Below are 15,243 nucleotides of genomic sequence, written 5' to 3' on the forward strand. Positions count from 1 at the left end.
ATTCCTGCGATGGGGAAAGGCACACCTGCTGCCCAGACAGCAGTGGAGAGGAGCTGCTCTCATTTTCCCATTTGCATTCCCAGAAGGTTTTGCCTCATTCAAGTCAGCTGGGGGAGAGAGGGCTGTAATCCAAGCCAAGCTCAGCCTGCTGGGTGTTGTAGTGCATCAGGTAGGGAATAGCAAACAGGTTGATGCCTTGTGAAGGCTAACCTAGAACAGACACTAGAGAGAGTTAAAGAATAAAGTAGGTGCTTATTAGAAGGCCTCAGTGGATACACCTTGGGCAGTACAAGAGCCCAGCCAGGGCTACACCCCAGATGAACCAAAATGGTCACAAAATGGACAATTGGTCAAGGGGTCTCTTACTTTTGTAAGTTCTGCTCCATTTGCATATTGGAGTTAATTGTCCAGTTATAGCTTTAGGTTATAAAGTCCCATCCTGCTTGTTTTTCTCTCTTCAGTCCATGTTGTTTTTGCTCCTGGGCCTGAGATTTGGATAATTTGTCCTTGGTCCCCAGCTAGAGAAGGAATTGTTTTGTCTACCTAGTCTGTGAAGAGAGCTCACCATCCCCTAATATGAAGCTCAGAACTACACACTAAAACAGTACAGAATCTGAAAAATATAAAAGCTAAAACCTGAGACATCAAGGTGGCCTCCAGAGTAAAAATCTGCTGGATAGTCACAGCCCCTGTGCAACATCCCAAATTCCCTACAGGTTCATGGAGAGGACCCCAGTCCAGCCGGCAGAGAGATGCATAAAGCCGAGTACACATGTGGAGTGTTAAGCTGGACTGAAGTAAAGCTCTTGAAACCTGCTACCTGCTCAAGAATTTTCTGTTTTAGTCTCTCTTTGTTATCTTGCTTACACTTCTTTCCAGGGCAAGAAAATAATGGAGAAAATCTGCAGCTCTGGTTGGAGGGTTCCATAGTCATCCAAGCATATGGAGACACTTTGTGTGTCTGGGAGTGAAGCAGATGCTCATTTCTGAGTTGGTTTTGGAGATATTGTTGCAATGCAAAAAATAGTTGCCAACAATTCTTTCATGGATCAGCATTTGCCATTACAGGAGAATTGATCAGAAATTAAATACCTGCTCTGAAGAGATGACAAAACGCAGTCCATCGTCACTGTGTGTGCCTTCCCTTTCCTCCTTAGCCATTACCCATTTCTTCTGCTGCTGCCATCACAGAGTTCATTTTTCATGTCTCAGCTACATGTGTTGCATGTGCCTCAGGTTTGCATATAAGCACCTATAATTCAGGATCTTATGGTTAATATGCAAACCTGATTAACTCTCAGTAAACACTGCTGACTTGTTTTTCATGTGGGCTCTGAAAACAGGGAATACATGGAAGTCTTATACTACTGATATATATTTCTCTGTGTGTGTGACCTCCAGTTAAAAGCCCTACCATCCAATTATAACCTTTCTGTTATTCCCCATGCCTTTTGAAACAGCCTCTAGCTGTGACACTGTGATAAATAGAAGCAAAACAGTTAAAAATGCATGATGAGTATTCTGCCATATTAGATAACATGGCCACGTTCATCACCCACTAATGCTGCCAGTTCACAGCTTTGCCAGTGCAGTCTCCCTCCCATGTCTGATTTGGACAATTTAAAAGGATTTTTGGCTACACTTCACCTTTCTTCCTTTTCACCTTTGTTTTTTACCTTTATTCATCTGCATTACAGCATGGATTGGATGTAGCTCATGTTTCCCAGCTTTCCTAAGCTGTAATTCACTAAGAAGCCAAGCTGGAAAACAGTTGGGGAGGTTTATAAACACTATTTTAGTGGAAAGCAGATACCCAAGTCCCTTGTTCTCTCTGAGGCCTCTGCTGCACTGTTAGAAGCTGTCACCCTTCCCTTTGTGCCATCAATTTATCCACAGCTTGTGCTCACCATCCTTTGCCACTGTGAGAGTGGAAGAATTCTGCTCCCTCGATGGCTACACCCTTTCTGGGCTCAGAAAAGTTCACCAGCCTGGTTCTTCTCTGTTTGTCAGTGGAACCCAGGCCTGTCACCATTTCAGTTTTGCAGCATTATAATTATAGCAGTGGACAGAACACCTGGTTTTTACCACTGGAGCTGCCCCACTGTGAGTGCAGGGCCAGCTGGGGTGAGGTGTCTCCCACAAGGTGCTGCAGGTATCTGCCAGTTCTGCTGCCTGAGCTCTGTGGGCATGAGTCAGCTCTGGTCCAGGAGCCATCTGGCTGAGAGCGCCGTGCTGAGCTCATCAGGCTGCTCCCGGGAAAGGTTTCTTCACTCAGGCAGAACATTCACAGCACCTTGGCACTTCATCTGTGTGCTGCCAGGAGAGAGGTGGAAAGTGGCCATGCTCATACCTCCAAGGAGCTTTGTCTGCATTTCTTCACGCCCTCCCAAATGGAGAACGAGCTGTAAAGCTGTAGATGCTGGACAGAGGGGTGACTCAGTCCAATGTTGGGAGAGTGTGCTGTGGTACTGTATCAGGGCAGACAGCAGTCCTGAGCTCTTGTTATCCTGGCCAACCACATTCATGAAATGGAGCCTATTTTAGTCACTTGCCCACTGCAGGCTCAGAAGCAGAGACCACAACAGCTCACTGGCTTCGACCGCACTGGAATGATGATCCCTGACCCTTCCAGGCAATGTTGCCTTAGTAATTTGGGGTCACCCAGTTTTCTCTTGTCAGCCAGTGCCACATCAAAGCAACACAGCTGATGCACGTGCTCAGGCACAGATCTTCTTTCCTTCTCTCACTCCGGAAGTGCTCTGGGAGTCCTCCTGAGTGCTCACCCTTTGGCTCTTCCCACAAAACTTTTACCTTTAGTCCCTGAACACAGAGTCTGGCACAGCATCGCTGGGGGCTGGAGCTGGCCATGCTCTTCCCTAAGGTTCCACAGCAGGTGGTCAGTTTTCCTTTGGAAGGAGGGCATTCACAAAGGGCCATGTTAAGCCCTGTCCATCATATATATACGGTGGCTCTGCCCTTACCTGGGGGAAGGTGAATTCTTGGAGCTCTCTTACAAGTGGTAATTGCTGGGAATGAGGCAAATTGTAACTTTAGAGTGTGGATTTTCCTGGCCTCCCAACCTGCTAACATACAAAGTTGCAGATAGCTGTGGTTTTGCTTAGACTTTACCGCACTATCGAGTGCAGGAACGCTTTTTACTGCACTGGGCTGTGGCCTGTGGGTAATGTAAGGGAAGAACTTGCCTGCAGGTGAGGGGCCTGCTCTCACTGGCCTGTCTGAAACACCCTGTGCCTGCATCCACTGCTGCATCTACTCCGTGGTGGTGTGGGGGTGATGTTTAAGCCAAGCACTGTGTTCTCCAGCCGCAGGTATGACACAGGTCAGCCACAGGCACACTCTTCACCCCAGTCCATGTCAGCCTCTCCACTGAGGGTTGTGCTCTTGCACCCACACTCTCCAATTACCCCTGAGCAAAGCACTCCTTCCCCTCACCTTGCTCTGTTACATACCCAGCAGATCTGTGTGTCCATATGTTTGCTCGGATCAAGAGCGCTCTGGATCTCACTACCCATAATGTTCTTCCTACTTTTGGCATTGATGGACATAGCTCAAAACGGCTGTACTGCAAAGCAGGCAACCCCCAAAATGCTGTGACAATGACAGCGAGGCCTCTGCAGACTCAGCATATAAAATGGGTCACTAGCGGGGGCATTTCACTCACACAATTCCATGTGCTCGCCTTTCTTTTTCCTTGCCCTTGAAGGTATTTGCATGTAAACAAGTAAAACTAAGAAAAGGGGTAACAAAGTGACAGTGAGGAACGGTGAGGGGAAAGGAAAGTGTCCCACAGTCCTGCTCTGGAGACTTCATCCTCACAGCTCCTGCCGGCTGGCTACCCAGAGCTCTGATCCTGGTGCTGCTGCAGAAATAAAGGCCTATTGAGAAGTCTGGCTCCAAATTAGCATTTGAATTCCCTTGTCAGATGGGCAGGAGGTGGGCGCTAGTCTCGGTTGCTCAGCGCTGATACACAAAGGTGGCTTTACAAGGTCCTCATTTTTCTGAAGGCAAGAAATGCATTGCTCAGACTGTGGATACTTTCTTTTTTTTTTTTTTTTTTTTTTTTTTCTTTCTCTCTCCCATTCTTCTCCATTTCACCCCTTTCCTGGGTCAGGCTGAGCCACAGATAGACACGTCTGGGTATTGTTAGCCCTGTCTGACCTACTTCTCTCCCTCCCCTCGGCCCCGTGTTATGGATGCTGGTGCTATGGAAACCTGCTTGACATGCCAATGCCAGAAAGCCGGGGCCACCAGCTGTATCCTCCTTTCCCGGCCCCACGGGAGTTTCCCTCCCAAACACCTCCCCAAAGAAAGTTAGCAGCCCTGCTTCCCGGGGAAATTCAAGGGTGTCCTCCATCCGTCCCACCAAGCCGCGCTCCGGCGGGACTGGGGTGCTCTTCCGTGGGCTTGGGGGTGCTGTTCTTCCTCATGCCAGAGCACAATATTTCGGTCTGGTGGCCACTTGTAAAGCCGCCGCTGCCCGCACCAGCACGTATCCGGCACGGGCCAGCACGTCACGGATAGGGAAGTACACGTGGGTGTCCTTGAAATTTTCAAGAATATAAGCTACAAACTTCTGCACCTTGCTCCAAAAACCTTCCAGGAACCTGGCTGGGATCCTGGGAACGGGGCGGTGGCAACACGGCGGTGGCAACACCTGCGTTCCGGCGGTGCCTGCGGCAGGTGGCAGCTGCTCTGTCCGGGGACAGAGCTCTCTGCACTGCCACCGTCACTCGCGTGGAACCCGCCCCGCCGGGGACAGAGGCTTGTTTACAAGTTCAGCCTCTGTATCTCTTGTGATAAAAAAAGTTCTCGCTGGTTCTGCGGGTTTCCTTTGCTCTCTGCTGGCCTCCCCTCTGGCTGCCTGCTTATCCTGGGACCCTGTGGCATTATCAGAGTGGATTTGCTTACAAATACAGCACGCCAAACGCTTTTTCTCCCCGCTGCTGGCAATGAACTGGCAGCCGTAAGGGGAGGAAGCAGGAAGGAGCGCTGTAGTCCGCAGAGCGCTTTGCTTTATGCCTATCGTGAGCGTCCCCAGGAGATTCTGCGAGGCTCCGGGACTCCCCTACCCAATACCTTTAAGCCAGAGCCTGGCCCAGCACGGATCAAACTCGAAGCAGGCAGATTCGTGGATGAGTGCCAGAGGCCGTGGCTGTGCCGGCTGCCTGGTGAGCGCTGCCCCGGGCACTCTCGGGGCGCAGCCAGCGGTGCCGGGGCACGGGCGGGGGGCCCGGGGCCGTCGGTGGTCGCTGCCCTCGGACACCCCCGGGGCCCCGCCGCCCCCGCCCCACCCTCGCTCAGCCGCGGGCCACCAGCGCCCTCTCCCGACGGCGGGGAGAAGCGGCGGGGGCCGGGGCGGGCACAAATCCCGGGGGGAGAGGGGACAGCAATCTCGGGGGGAACAGGGGAATCTCGACGGGAGCGGGGCTGACGGCCTAGGCCTGGCCCCCATGGCGGGGGCAGCGGTGGGACCCTCCCTCTCAGCGCTGGACCAGAGCCCACGGGAGCGCAGCAATGCCGCTGGCGGCTGGATCACCTTTAAAGTGATGCTCACGGGGTGGCTTTCACACCTGAGGGACGGTGACCCGGGGTGGCAGGTGCAGCCCCCCCAGCACACCCTGTGCCAGCCCAGCGGGCCCTCAGCACTTCTGCAGCAGGTTCAGGTGGGCAAACTGATGCCATACAGCACCAGCACAACGTACTGGGCAGCAGTATAATGAATTGAGTAAATCCCAAAATCATCGACTGTTTGAACCATCGATTGGTGTAAAGTGGTTTTCTTTGACTGATGAAGCAGCAGAGCAATGACAGCAGCCGTGCTGGACAGAAGCAGCTTCCCTTCTGCTCAGGGCACCTGAAATGGCCCCTCTGACAGGGGTTTGAAGGGCTGATGATGTGCCCGTCAGATTTTCTGTGGCAGAACTGGTGATGGCAGCCACCAAGGCCAGAGCCTGACTGCGCCGTGCCAGGATTTTTAATGGTCTTCTGTGCATCCAAGGGGAGAAGCCGGCTACAATCTCATTGCTGAATCATTAATTTCCCTCCTCTGAGTCATCCTGCGGCCCTGTCACACACCGAGCGGACACAAGTGGGGCTGAGGGGGGCAGTGGCTCCAGGTTGATACAGCGAGTTTAGAAAACTGGTTGTAGGATAAAAGACAGAGATTGTGTCTATGGAACCAATGACTTGGAACCCACTTGGACTAACCACAGAAAACAGAGTTTTGATGCAGAGTCAAGACCTGCACCAGCAGCTGGGGCTGGTCCTTCTGCATTAACTCTCTGGGAGGTGACTGGTTATACTGGTAAAAAGCTGAGGACTGGGGAACAACTTCAGGAGATGGTAGGACCTGTTAATGCAAAGACTAAGTGAAATCTCACTGTGAAATCTGTTCCTCCCTGATCTTGCTAAGGCACAGGCGGGGTAAAACTCTTCTGAAATGTGTTACCAAAGATGCCAGGAGAAAAAGTTATTGTTTATCTTGCTGTGACACCTGAGGATTTTGGTGAAGATGGGGCCCTGCTGCACTGAAAGCTTTGCAGAGAAATATATTGTACAGTTATTTTTGTTTGGCTTTAAGCCTTACCCTGCAGCATTTGCCAGTTTCAATGCAGCAGCATGACTCCAAGGCAGGAGAGCCTGAAAGGGAAATCAGGTGGGGGCTTTGCTGGAGAAGCCAATTTAAAATGCATGGAAGGAAAAGAAACAATGTAAAAAATTAATCATTTCCTCCAAAAAGCCCCTGCCTGTTGTTCTTACAGTCCAGATATGCCTACTGCCAGGAAAAGGAAGGGACAGCAGTGGATTTTACAATGTGGTTGGACTGGCATCATGCTCATGCAATTATTTTCAGTCTCTGGGTTTGGTGTGAATTCCCCCCATGATGACACACGGAGCACTGCTGGCATTTCCTGTGGCACTAACATGAGGGCACCAGTGGCCAAAAGCATCAGTATTGTGCATACTGGACTCATGAAAATTCAGCCCCTCCTGATGCAGGAGGGACCTGAGCACTGGGAAAAACACTTTTTGGTGCTGAGTGGCTCAGTACCCAATCAGTACCCAATTTTTGGAAATGCTGAGTTCAACATCTCCAAAAATCAGCTTCTCCCTCCTCAGAGCTCTCCTCCCATGACACACTGGATTGCAGGCTTTGTTGGATTCCATGTCAGGGAAACAAAGGCAGCCACCTTGCACTCACACACTCATGTTTTTGTTCTCTGCTAGCTGCAGACTCACAAAGAGACACCCAGCACAGCAAGTTCAGTGACCTTTTATTTCTGCCTGTTGTCACTGGGCTGAGTTTGAAGTGGCGCACACAGCAATGGTGATGAGTTTTCAGAGTCTGATTTACAGCAGTGGCTGATAACCAGCATGAAGGCACCAACAGACTTTTGCACAACATGTTGGTGGCTACTCCAGTTTATCCCTCACCTCTTTTGTTATGTCTCAGCCCACATCTGGTTCCAAACAAATGCCTTTCTTAGGTGTGGGCTTGGAAAACTGGCATGAATCTGTGCCTGGGCTGAGGGCAGAGCTGCTGCATAATGGGGAACACATGGCACTTCCCTTTGGCAACTCACTGGGAAACTCAGACTGAGAAGAGTTTGCTTTTATATGTCCTTGTCTGGGGTTGTTGTTTCTGCATCAGACACAATGGAGCCGCCAGATGTGGAGCACTTGTCACACAAAGTGCCATGGGGGAAAAATATCTCCTAAACTGCTCAGCAGCTCCTGCCAGTGCTGGATAGTGAGGAAGGAGGTGTTAAAAGCTCGGGTGAGGGTGGATTTCTCATTGAGGGCTGTTGAGTTGCAGCCAGTCTGTTTAGGCAGGCAGGAGGGAGCAGGACTCAAAGATGAGGACAATGATGAAGCACAGAGGAGTGGGTCATGCTGTGAGAAGCTGGAGGACGTTCAGCCCCACATAGTGAGAGAGGAAGAAATGCAGGATGCCCAGGGCTGACACTGCAATGAGAATCCAGAGAACTCCAGCGCTGAAGTATATCGGGGTGAGTCTGGTGGGAGAGAGGCAGCTGCTGACATCGATCTTCCTGCCTGGGAACAGCCCCTTCCTCCCTGCAGAAGTGGGTTGAAAGGCAGTCCCTGGCTGTCCCCTGCCCCCTGCGTGGAGTCCCATGCCCTGCTTCCACCTCAAGGGAGCAAACACACACACCCAAAAGGGCTTGGGGCAGCTCCAGCCTTGCCCAGTATCTGTGTTGCTGCCCCAGCCCTGTATCCACGTTCACGTTATGCCTCGGAGACAAGGCTGAGTCATGCAGGAGCCCCAGAGCACTCAAGTGTCTTGAGCTCTCCCAAAGTACATTATGTTTCCAAAAACAACTGCCCAGGGGTTACCGTGTAGTCCCTGAGTGCTGCTGTGCGTGAGTGTGTGTAACTGTGTGAGTCTGTGTGTGTAACTGTGTAACTGTGAGTGTGTAACTGTGTGAGTCTGTGTGTGTAACTGTGTAACTGTGTGAGTCTGTGTGTGTAACTGTGTGTGTAACTGTGTGAGTGTGTACCTGTGTAACTGTGTGAGTCTGTGTGTGTAACTGTGTAACTGTGTGTGTGTGTAACTGTGTGTAACTGTGTGTGTAACTGTGTGTAACTGTGTGAGTCTGTGTGTGTAACTGTGTGTAACTGTGTGAGTGTGTAACTGTGTAACTGTGTGAGTCTGTGTGTGTAACTGTGTGTGTAACTGTGTGTGTACCTGTGTAACTGTGTGAGTCTGTGTTTGTAACTATGTGTAACTGTGTGTAACTGTGTGAGTCTGTGTTTGTCTGTGTGTGAGTGTGCAAGAGTGTGTAAGAATCTGCAAGAGTATGTGTATAAGAGTGTGCAAGAGTGTGTAGCTGTGTGTAAGAGCATGCAAGAGTGTGTGTGAGTGTGTTTACCTTTCTGAGGATGATGCCTTGTATCCCATAAAGTAGCAGTAGCGGGCGTAGAGATAGAGCAGACCCAAGGCTGCAGCCAGACCTGTGTTTAGGAGAGATCACAGTGACCATCTCCAAAGGCTTTTTGGAGCTACTTGGAACCAGGGAGGTAGCCCAAAGTTAAGGAATAGACACTCTGTGTCATCTGGCTCTACCCTCCCATCAGAGACAGAATTACTGTTTAATTTGTTGTTCGGAAGTTAAGCAGGACCTGAGGACTGAGGCAGCACGCAGGGGAACAGATCCAGTGACTAACCAGGTAATGGGATATTCTCACCTTGATGGAAGAAGAGTCCAGCCTGCCACAGAACTGCCAGGAAGAGGGGAAAATACTCAGAGGAGTTCACCCTGGCAGGAAAGAGAAAGGTCATAAACTAGGGAAAGGAAGGAAGCTCTTCTTCTTTTGCTTCCTCTAGCAGTTTCCAGACACTCAAGGCTTTTGCTTTTTAGAATTAATCTTGTCATAAAAAGCCTCCAGGCTCCAGTTCCTGTCCCAGACTTATTCACAGAAATTAAACAATGGAAAGAACAGGGTCTCCAGGTTACAAGAAATTAAGTAAAAGATTCCCAGGTCAGATTGTGCACAGAAAGGCTCCATGAACCACTCCTACCACTGCTTCCCAAGTGCTACAGCTCAAACCCTGCTGTCAATGCCCCAAAGCCCCAAGCTGTAGGGAAGGTCTGTCCCTCAAGTACGTGAGGCCAGAGCAGCCTGGCTTTGTGCAGGAGTTGGAGGGAGCACATAACTGTTGGAATTGTTTGTATGCCATGCCCTGTCCTCCCAAAGGCACTGTTGCACCAAAAGATGATGGATGAAGCTGAGTCTAGGCAAGTGAAGGAGCAAAGAAGGAGATGGCTGAGGGCATGCAGCTCAAGCTATTCAGTTACTTTTTTTCCCAGTGGTCAGCTACAACAACATGAAAGCTCCTCCCTCCCCACTGCAGCCTTAGTGCAGAAGTCACAGCAGACATGCTGGGTTATCCTCATCCCAGCACCAGCTGAGATTTCTCTGGGAACTTGTCCTTCCCAGTGAGTGAGATTCAGAGCAGGGCTGAAGCTGCCTGTGGTTTGGTACCACTTGGATAAAACCAGTCTAAGTCTCAGGCACCAAAGGTTATGTCTTTAAGAGCCCTTCACTGTACAGCAGAGATTCCTGTGTGGTTTCTATCAGCAATGGCTGGTTTAGGATTCAAAAGCCAACCTAATCCTAATGTTGACTCTTCAACCCATTGATTAACCTCAAGGAAGGTAATTGCTTAATTACAGTTCCAGGAAAGGAATAGCAAAGCAGGGGAAAGGCAGTGTGGTTACATGAGATCTGACAAACATCAACTAAGAGGAGTTTCTTACTGTGCTCGAAAGATCCTTTCAAATTCAGGAGGGCCTGAGGTCTTTGGAGGTGAAATGCCAAACAACCTCCTAGCATAGATCACCTGCAGGAAGAAGTAGGCTGCAGCAAAAGAGAGAAAAGTAGCAGCAGTCAGTCCTATGGCTGGGCACAGTGGAGTCAGGAGCTGGCCAGAGGCTGGGGAAAAAGATCTGCCATCTCCTCCTAAGCCCACACCCCCACACAGCACAGAAATTTAGAAAAAAATCCCAGGTACCTTTTAGATAAGGAAAAGGAATGACCCAGAGCTAAGGTAAAGCAAGGAATATACAGTCATGTACTACCAGTGTTATCTGCTTCCTTGTATAATCAGCAGATGGTAAAATTGTAACACAGTTCAGATGTACTTTATTACTGACAATTTCAAGGTTTTTTCATTCTTTTAATTTTTTCTTCTTCTAAATTCTGATATCTGTGTAGGGATGGAACTGATGCCACAGATAAGCCAACCAGACACTGAATTAAATTGTCATGCAATGTGGACCCATGGCTGGGAGATGTTCCAAGTATGGACCTACCACAGTCCATACTTCCACCTTTTCACACAGCAGAGATCTTTGTATGCTCACATCTTCATGCACTTCAGGAGCTGCTGTAAGCCCAAAGAGGGAAATTCTACAATTTTGCAGAGGGGAAGATCTACCAAAAAAAAATTCTGAATGGAGGGGGTAGGTCAGTTCAGAGAAAGGGCTTCCTTCCCATGCACTCCTTTGGTTGAATGCTTTCCAGAACCCAAACAAGATATCAGTTCATGGTCTGAAAAGCAGTGAAGTGCCAGTGCAACAGGAGACATTAAACATAAAAGCAAAAGAAAATCAGTGGAGTTACAGTAGACTGATCCAGCCAGTACTTGAGTTCATGCATCCAATGGTCCCTACCTTGCTCCAGGACTCCCAGGACTGTCACAGCAGCCAGCCAGTGAATCTGATCCAACATATTGACTTTTCCAGAACCTAGAAAATCTTATTTCTTGATCCTCTGGCCAGGTTCAGTCCTTGCTGATGTGGCAGTTTGCGATGGTATCTGGCAGCCCAGGTTTGTTCTAACTGAACAAAACAAAGATTTAGTCTGTGGTATTGACAGCACCCAGGAGTGCTGTTAGCGTACGCACTGTGGAAATGGAAATCAGTGGAGACAGGTTTAATTGAGTACTTCTGTTCCCACCCCACCCTTTTCCAGGAACAAAGTTAAGAGGAAGTAGGAAAAGCCAGTAGAGAGACAAATGTGAGAGATAAGGGAACTGGGAGCTGAATGGATGGACAATAGCCCACTAACAGTCAATAGTCCACTAATCCACTCCCCCCAGGGCATCTACTTTAGGCCGGGGCACATCCCCTTTGCTGATGTTGCAGGAGAAACCAAAGCTCTGCTTGGGCTGTTGTGTCACACCAGAGCACAGGCAGCATTCCAAGGTACATATCCCTGTGTACATAATCCTACATAGACTCTGGATAGCATGTGTTGGTCACAGACAAGACTTCTGGCCACAACACTTGAGACTGTGTGTGACAAACACTCTGAGAGGGTAAGAGAAGATGTGATAAAGTATAAAAGGTCTCTAGATCTGTCCTACACACTGATATTTTATCTGGGGATGGGTCCTGCAGAATGCTGCCTGTGCATTTAAGGCTTCTGATCAATCCTCAGTCCACTGAATTCTTACCATAAACACCAGAGTGAGTTCTTTGTGGGGGAAAAACCTGCAGAATTCACCAGGACACAGCAAAAAGAAAATTACATTTTCACATGTCAGAAGAGACTCATTTATCTAGCTCTCATCTAACAGCACCACAGCTGGCACAGACAGAAGCTGCTGGGACCACCAGCTTTGTTTTCTTCCTTTCTCTTCATTCAATGAATTCTCCCATCAGACCACGGAAAAAGGAAAGCAGGTTAAGACAAAGTGATCATTGAACACCACTGTTATAGAAAGTTATATTAAAACAGTTTACAGAAATTATATTGTACACCTGATGCCTTTGATAGGCTTTCTAAGAAGCAATATGCTGGTTCTGGGTCTCTGCCTCTCTATAAGCTATAAAGGCACCCAAAATGGCTATAACAATGTCTCAGCTTGGTGTTTTTCCAAATATCAAATACACACCCCATTGTTTTTCAAACACCGACTGTAAGATTAATTCCTTTCTTTCAGAATTGAGCCTTTTTCAGTGCAGTGACTGTTTAGAAATATGAGGAACATTGTGTCTATTTAGTTGTCAAAGAAATTAAGAACTCCCCTGTGTCAGCTCAAGAAGGGCAGAGGTCTTGCAGTGCTTAATGATTGATTTCCCTTTGCTCCTGTCTGATAACAGCCTGCTAGTGAAAGAAAATAAAGAAAACAACTGAGCAGAAAATATTTGAGCTTACTCCTCCATCAGATGACAGTGCACTGTGAGCTGTATCAACAGTGTCAAATGTGTGCAATGGAATCTGGGCCAGGAGGAGCTGCACAGGCTGCCACAGAGCATTCCTGCTCTCCAGATCATCACTAAACACAAAACACTTGTAGCATAATTTTCCGTCATCATCTAGCATGATCTAAATATAATAAAGGCCAGTAGAAATATTAATGAATAAACAAGCACAGATGTCTCCCCCCTCCTCCTCCCTCCTCCATAAAGCATAATTTTTCAAGTTGTTTTTAAACTCCTGAAGAGCACAACCTTTTTTTGTCCCCGTTTCTCACCATCAGAACTCACTTTATTTTCCGTTCTCCCTCAGTGCTTACAAGGAACAGGCACAAGTACCCCAGTCCCAGCACCAAATGCCCCTGGGTGACAGACTTGTCATGGGTGGGCAGCCTCTGCACCCATGGACCACAGCATATTACGATACCTCACCCTCCGAGGCTGACACAGACAAGTTCCCTTCTAGGCAAAGACAAGTCCTGCATGGTGGATTTGCTGAGCAGGAGCTACTGAAATGCTGTATCCCTCTCGCACTCCCTGGCTCTGCCCTCCAGGGTATGCTGTGTGAATGTGGTCAGAGGGCACAGACCAAAGTCCTCACACCTCCCACTGAGTCAGCTCTGCAGGCATTTCTCTGTGCTCACGGTTGCTTCTGCCACCTCCTCCTGCAGCCAATAATGCTTTCTGCCTCCTAATTTTCACTGTGGGGATACACTCTGAGCTGGACTGCAATGACAATAGGGATTAAAAATAATCTTGGGAAGAAAAATTATCAACACAATGCCTTGGAGGAGTTTTTAAGCATCCATAGGGCTTACAGCACCTATTAGTTGCCCGGACCAGCAGGGCAGGGAGAAGCCAGCAGTGCTGAGTCCAGCATTGTTACATGCAGTAACATCCCCTGGAAATGTATTTCAGAAGCATACAATGGCTCAAGAGCTTTCTGTCAGTGGAAGGGAGAATATTTTGCAGATGAGCAACTCACCCTTCAGCCGTGAAGCATGGAGATGCCTCGTTCTTCCAATCCTATTGCACAAATATGGAAATATTTTCTAATGCAGTTTGTACTTGTGCTTCCTTTCCCTCCAAATCCTTTTGCAGCCACTACCCAAACCCACAACTGTGGGACTGCTTGTGAGAACAGTTACTGTCTTTGTAACTACCACAAAGAAAAAAAGAGGGGAGGGTTCATTCAAAAGAATTTTTTTCTCACAGAGAAGAAAGAATTTTCTAGTTCGAGAGAAAGAAAGAGAGCTCAGCCCCTAGCAACTCAGTCTGTTCAAGTACAACTCCTGCCCTCCTGACCTCCCATTCCCTTGGAGGCTTCTCTTAGACTTAATGTGTTGAGATTTTCCCGGAATTCTTGAATTTTTCATCTGTGTAAGGAAGGACATGCTAAAAATAAAGCAAGAGAAAAAAGAATTAATTATTTTACCCCTTAGGAAGGCAAAACTGGCCACGTGTCCCCAGGAAGTGGGGACAGCTGCAAACAATTTCTGCTCTGTGATTCCCAACAGGACTCAGAGCAAGGCATAAGCTGGATCAGATCTCCTGAGCACATTGAAATGTGCTCTGGGTTCTGCATTTTGGAAAAAATGTAAGAACTTTGCATGACAAGAATTACCATGTCTTCCTAAAATGAGCATCTATCCAGAGAGGGTCCTCCTTTCACAAAGTAAAAGAGCAGGTGGTTGGTTTTGTCAGCAACATCCAGATTGGCATTATACAACTCATCTCTTGGGAGTATAAACTCAGTCTATGTTGGAGATGTGCCCTAGCCTTTCATCCAGACTGATTTCAGACCATATTCCTGGCATTTATATATCTATGGCAGATCAAAGAGTCACATAAATGTTCACAAATATTTAGTTATAGCAAAATTTCTAGGGGCCAAACCAATCTCTGGGTTGCTTCAATGCTTCTGCATGGAGCAGGACCACAGCCAAGCACTTCTCATCTCAGTAAAGGTGAAGGGCTTCACTTCAGAGATAAATAGGGAAAACATAAAAAGTAATTTTCTAGAAAGCAAGATGGAAAGCCAAGTCTTTGGAAAACCACATAAATGTATATATATACTCATTTATTTAGGGATAGTTTGGAGATTTTTTTTTTTTAAGTTTTCTTCTAATGGAGTTTAGTGAGCTTTATCCATATGCACATTAAGTCTGACTGGAGAGCACATCAGTATAAAAGCAATGCCAAAACTCTCCCTTTAATTCATCATCCGCAGGCATGGGTACATGCAAATGAATTATACCCCTTCATTTATGATCAACATCTGTTAAAAGTATTAATTTAATGTCTCTCTTGCCCTGCCTTGTCTTGTGTTATTGTCACACAAGGAAAGCCTTTTCCATGTGTTTTGCCAATTTTCCTACCTCCAATAGAAAGTCAGGAATAGCTAATAAACAAAAAGGAACAATGCCAGAAAGTGGCTGGCTTGAAGAATAAATCTCTGGAGCAATAAGGGCATATGTCAGGGAGAGGGAGGATTTCC

The 15,243-nt window shown here is 48.0% G+C and overlaps 1 protein-coding gene across 4 annotated transcripts; it reads right to left on the reverse strand.

The window, feature by feature from the left end:
- Positions 1-7,284: 7,284 nt before the first annotated feature.
- Positions 7,285-13,887, reverse strand: LOC128795649 (leukotriene C4 synthase-like). Of its 4 annotated transcripts, XM_053956632.1 has the most exons (7): positions 12,443-12,480; positions 12,002-12,038; positions 11,217-11,384; positions 10,302-10,401; positions 9,229-9,299; positions 8,913-8,994; positions 7,285-8,097 (listed from the first exon to the last, which is right to left on the reverse strand). In XM_053956632.1, the coding sequence occupies exons 3-7, from the start codon at positions 11,272-11,274 to the stop codon at positions 7,872-7,874; spliced, it is 537 nt and encodes a 178-aa protein (XP_053812607.1). In that variant the 5' UTR covers positions 11,275-11,384; positions 12,002-12,038; positions 12,443-12,480; the 3' UTR covers positions 7,285-7,871. The 4 variants fall into 4 exon arrangements, with proteins under 4 accessions (XP_053812607.1, XP_053812606.1, XP_053812605.1 ...); XM_053956631.1 differs by lacking the exons at positions 12,002-12,038; positions 12,443-12,480 and adding an exon at positions 13,732-13,887 and having other exon boundaries at positions 11,217-11,380; XM_053956630.1 differs by lacking the exons at positions 12,002-12,038; positions 12,443-12,480 and adding an exon at positions 13,732-13,887.
- Positions 13,888-15,243: the final 1,356 nt, after the last annotated feature.

The sequence above is a fragment of the Vidua chalybeata genome, chromosome 15 (assembly GCF_026979565.1).
Source record: "Vidua chalybeata isolate OUT-0048 chromosome 15, bVidCha1 merged haplotype, whole genome shotgun sequence".
NCBI classification, from domain to species: domain Eukaryota; kingdom Metazoa; phylum Chordata; class Aves; order Passeriformes; family Viduidae; genus Vidua; species Vidua chalybeata.

What these genes read in the sequence shown, in the direction of transcription:
- LOC128795649 (XM_053956631.1), bottom strand. Translation starts at nt 11,274, where the DNA reads ATGTTGGATCAGATTCACTGGCTGGCTGCTGTGACAGTCCTGGGAGTC. An exon ending in CCTGGGAGTCCTGGAGCAAG is followed by an intron (nt 10,402 to 11,216) that starts GTAGGGACCATT and finishes CTTTTGCTGCAG; the next exon opens with CCTACTTCTTCCTGCAGGTG. An exon ending in AAGGCATCATCCTCAGAAAG is followed by an intron (nt 8,098 to 8,912) that starts GTAAACACACTC and finishes CCACTTCTGCAG; the next exon opens with GGAGGAAGGGGCTGTTCCCA.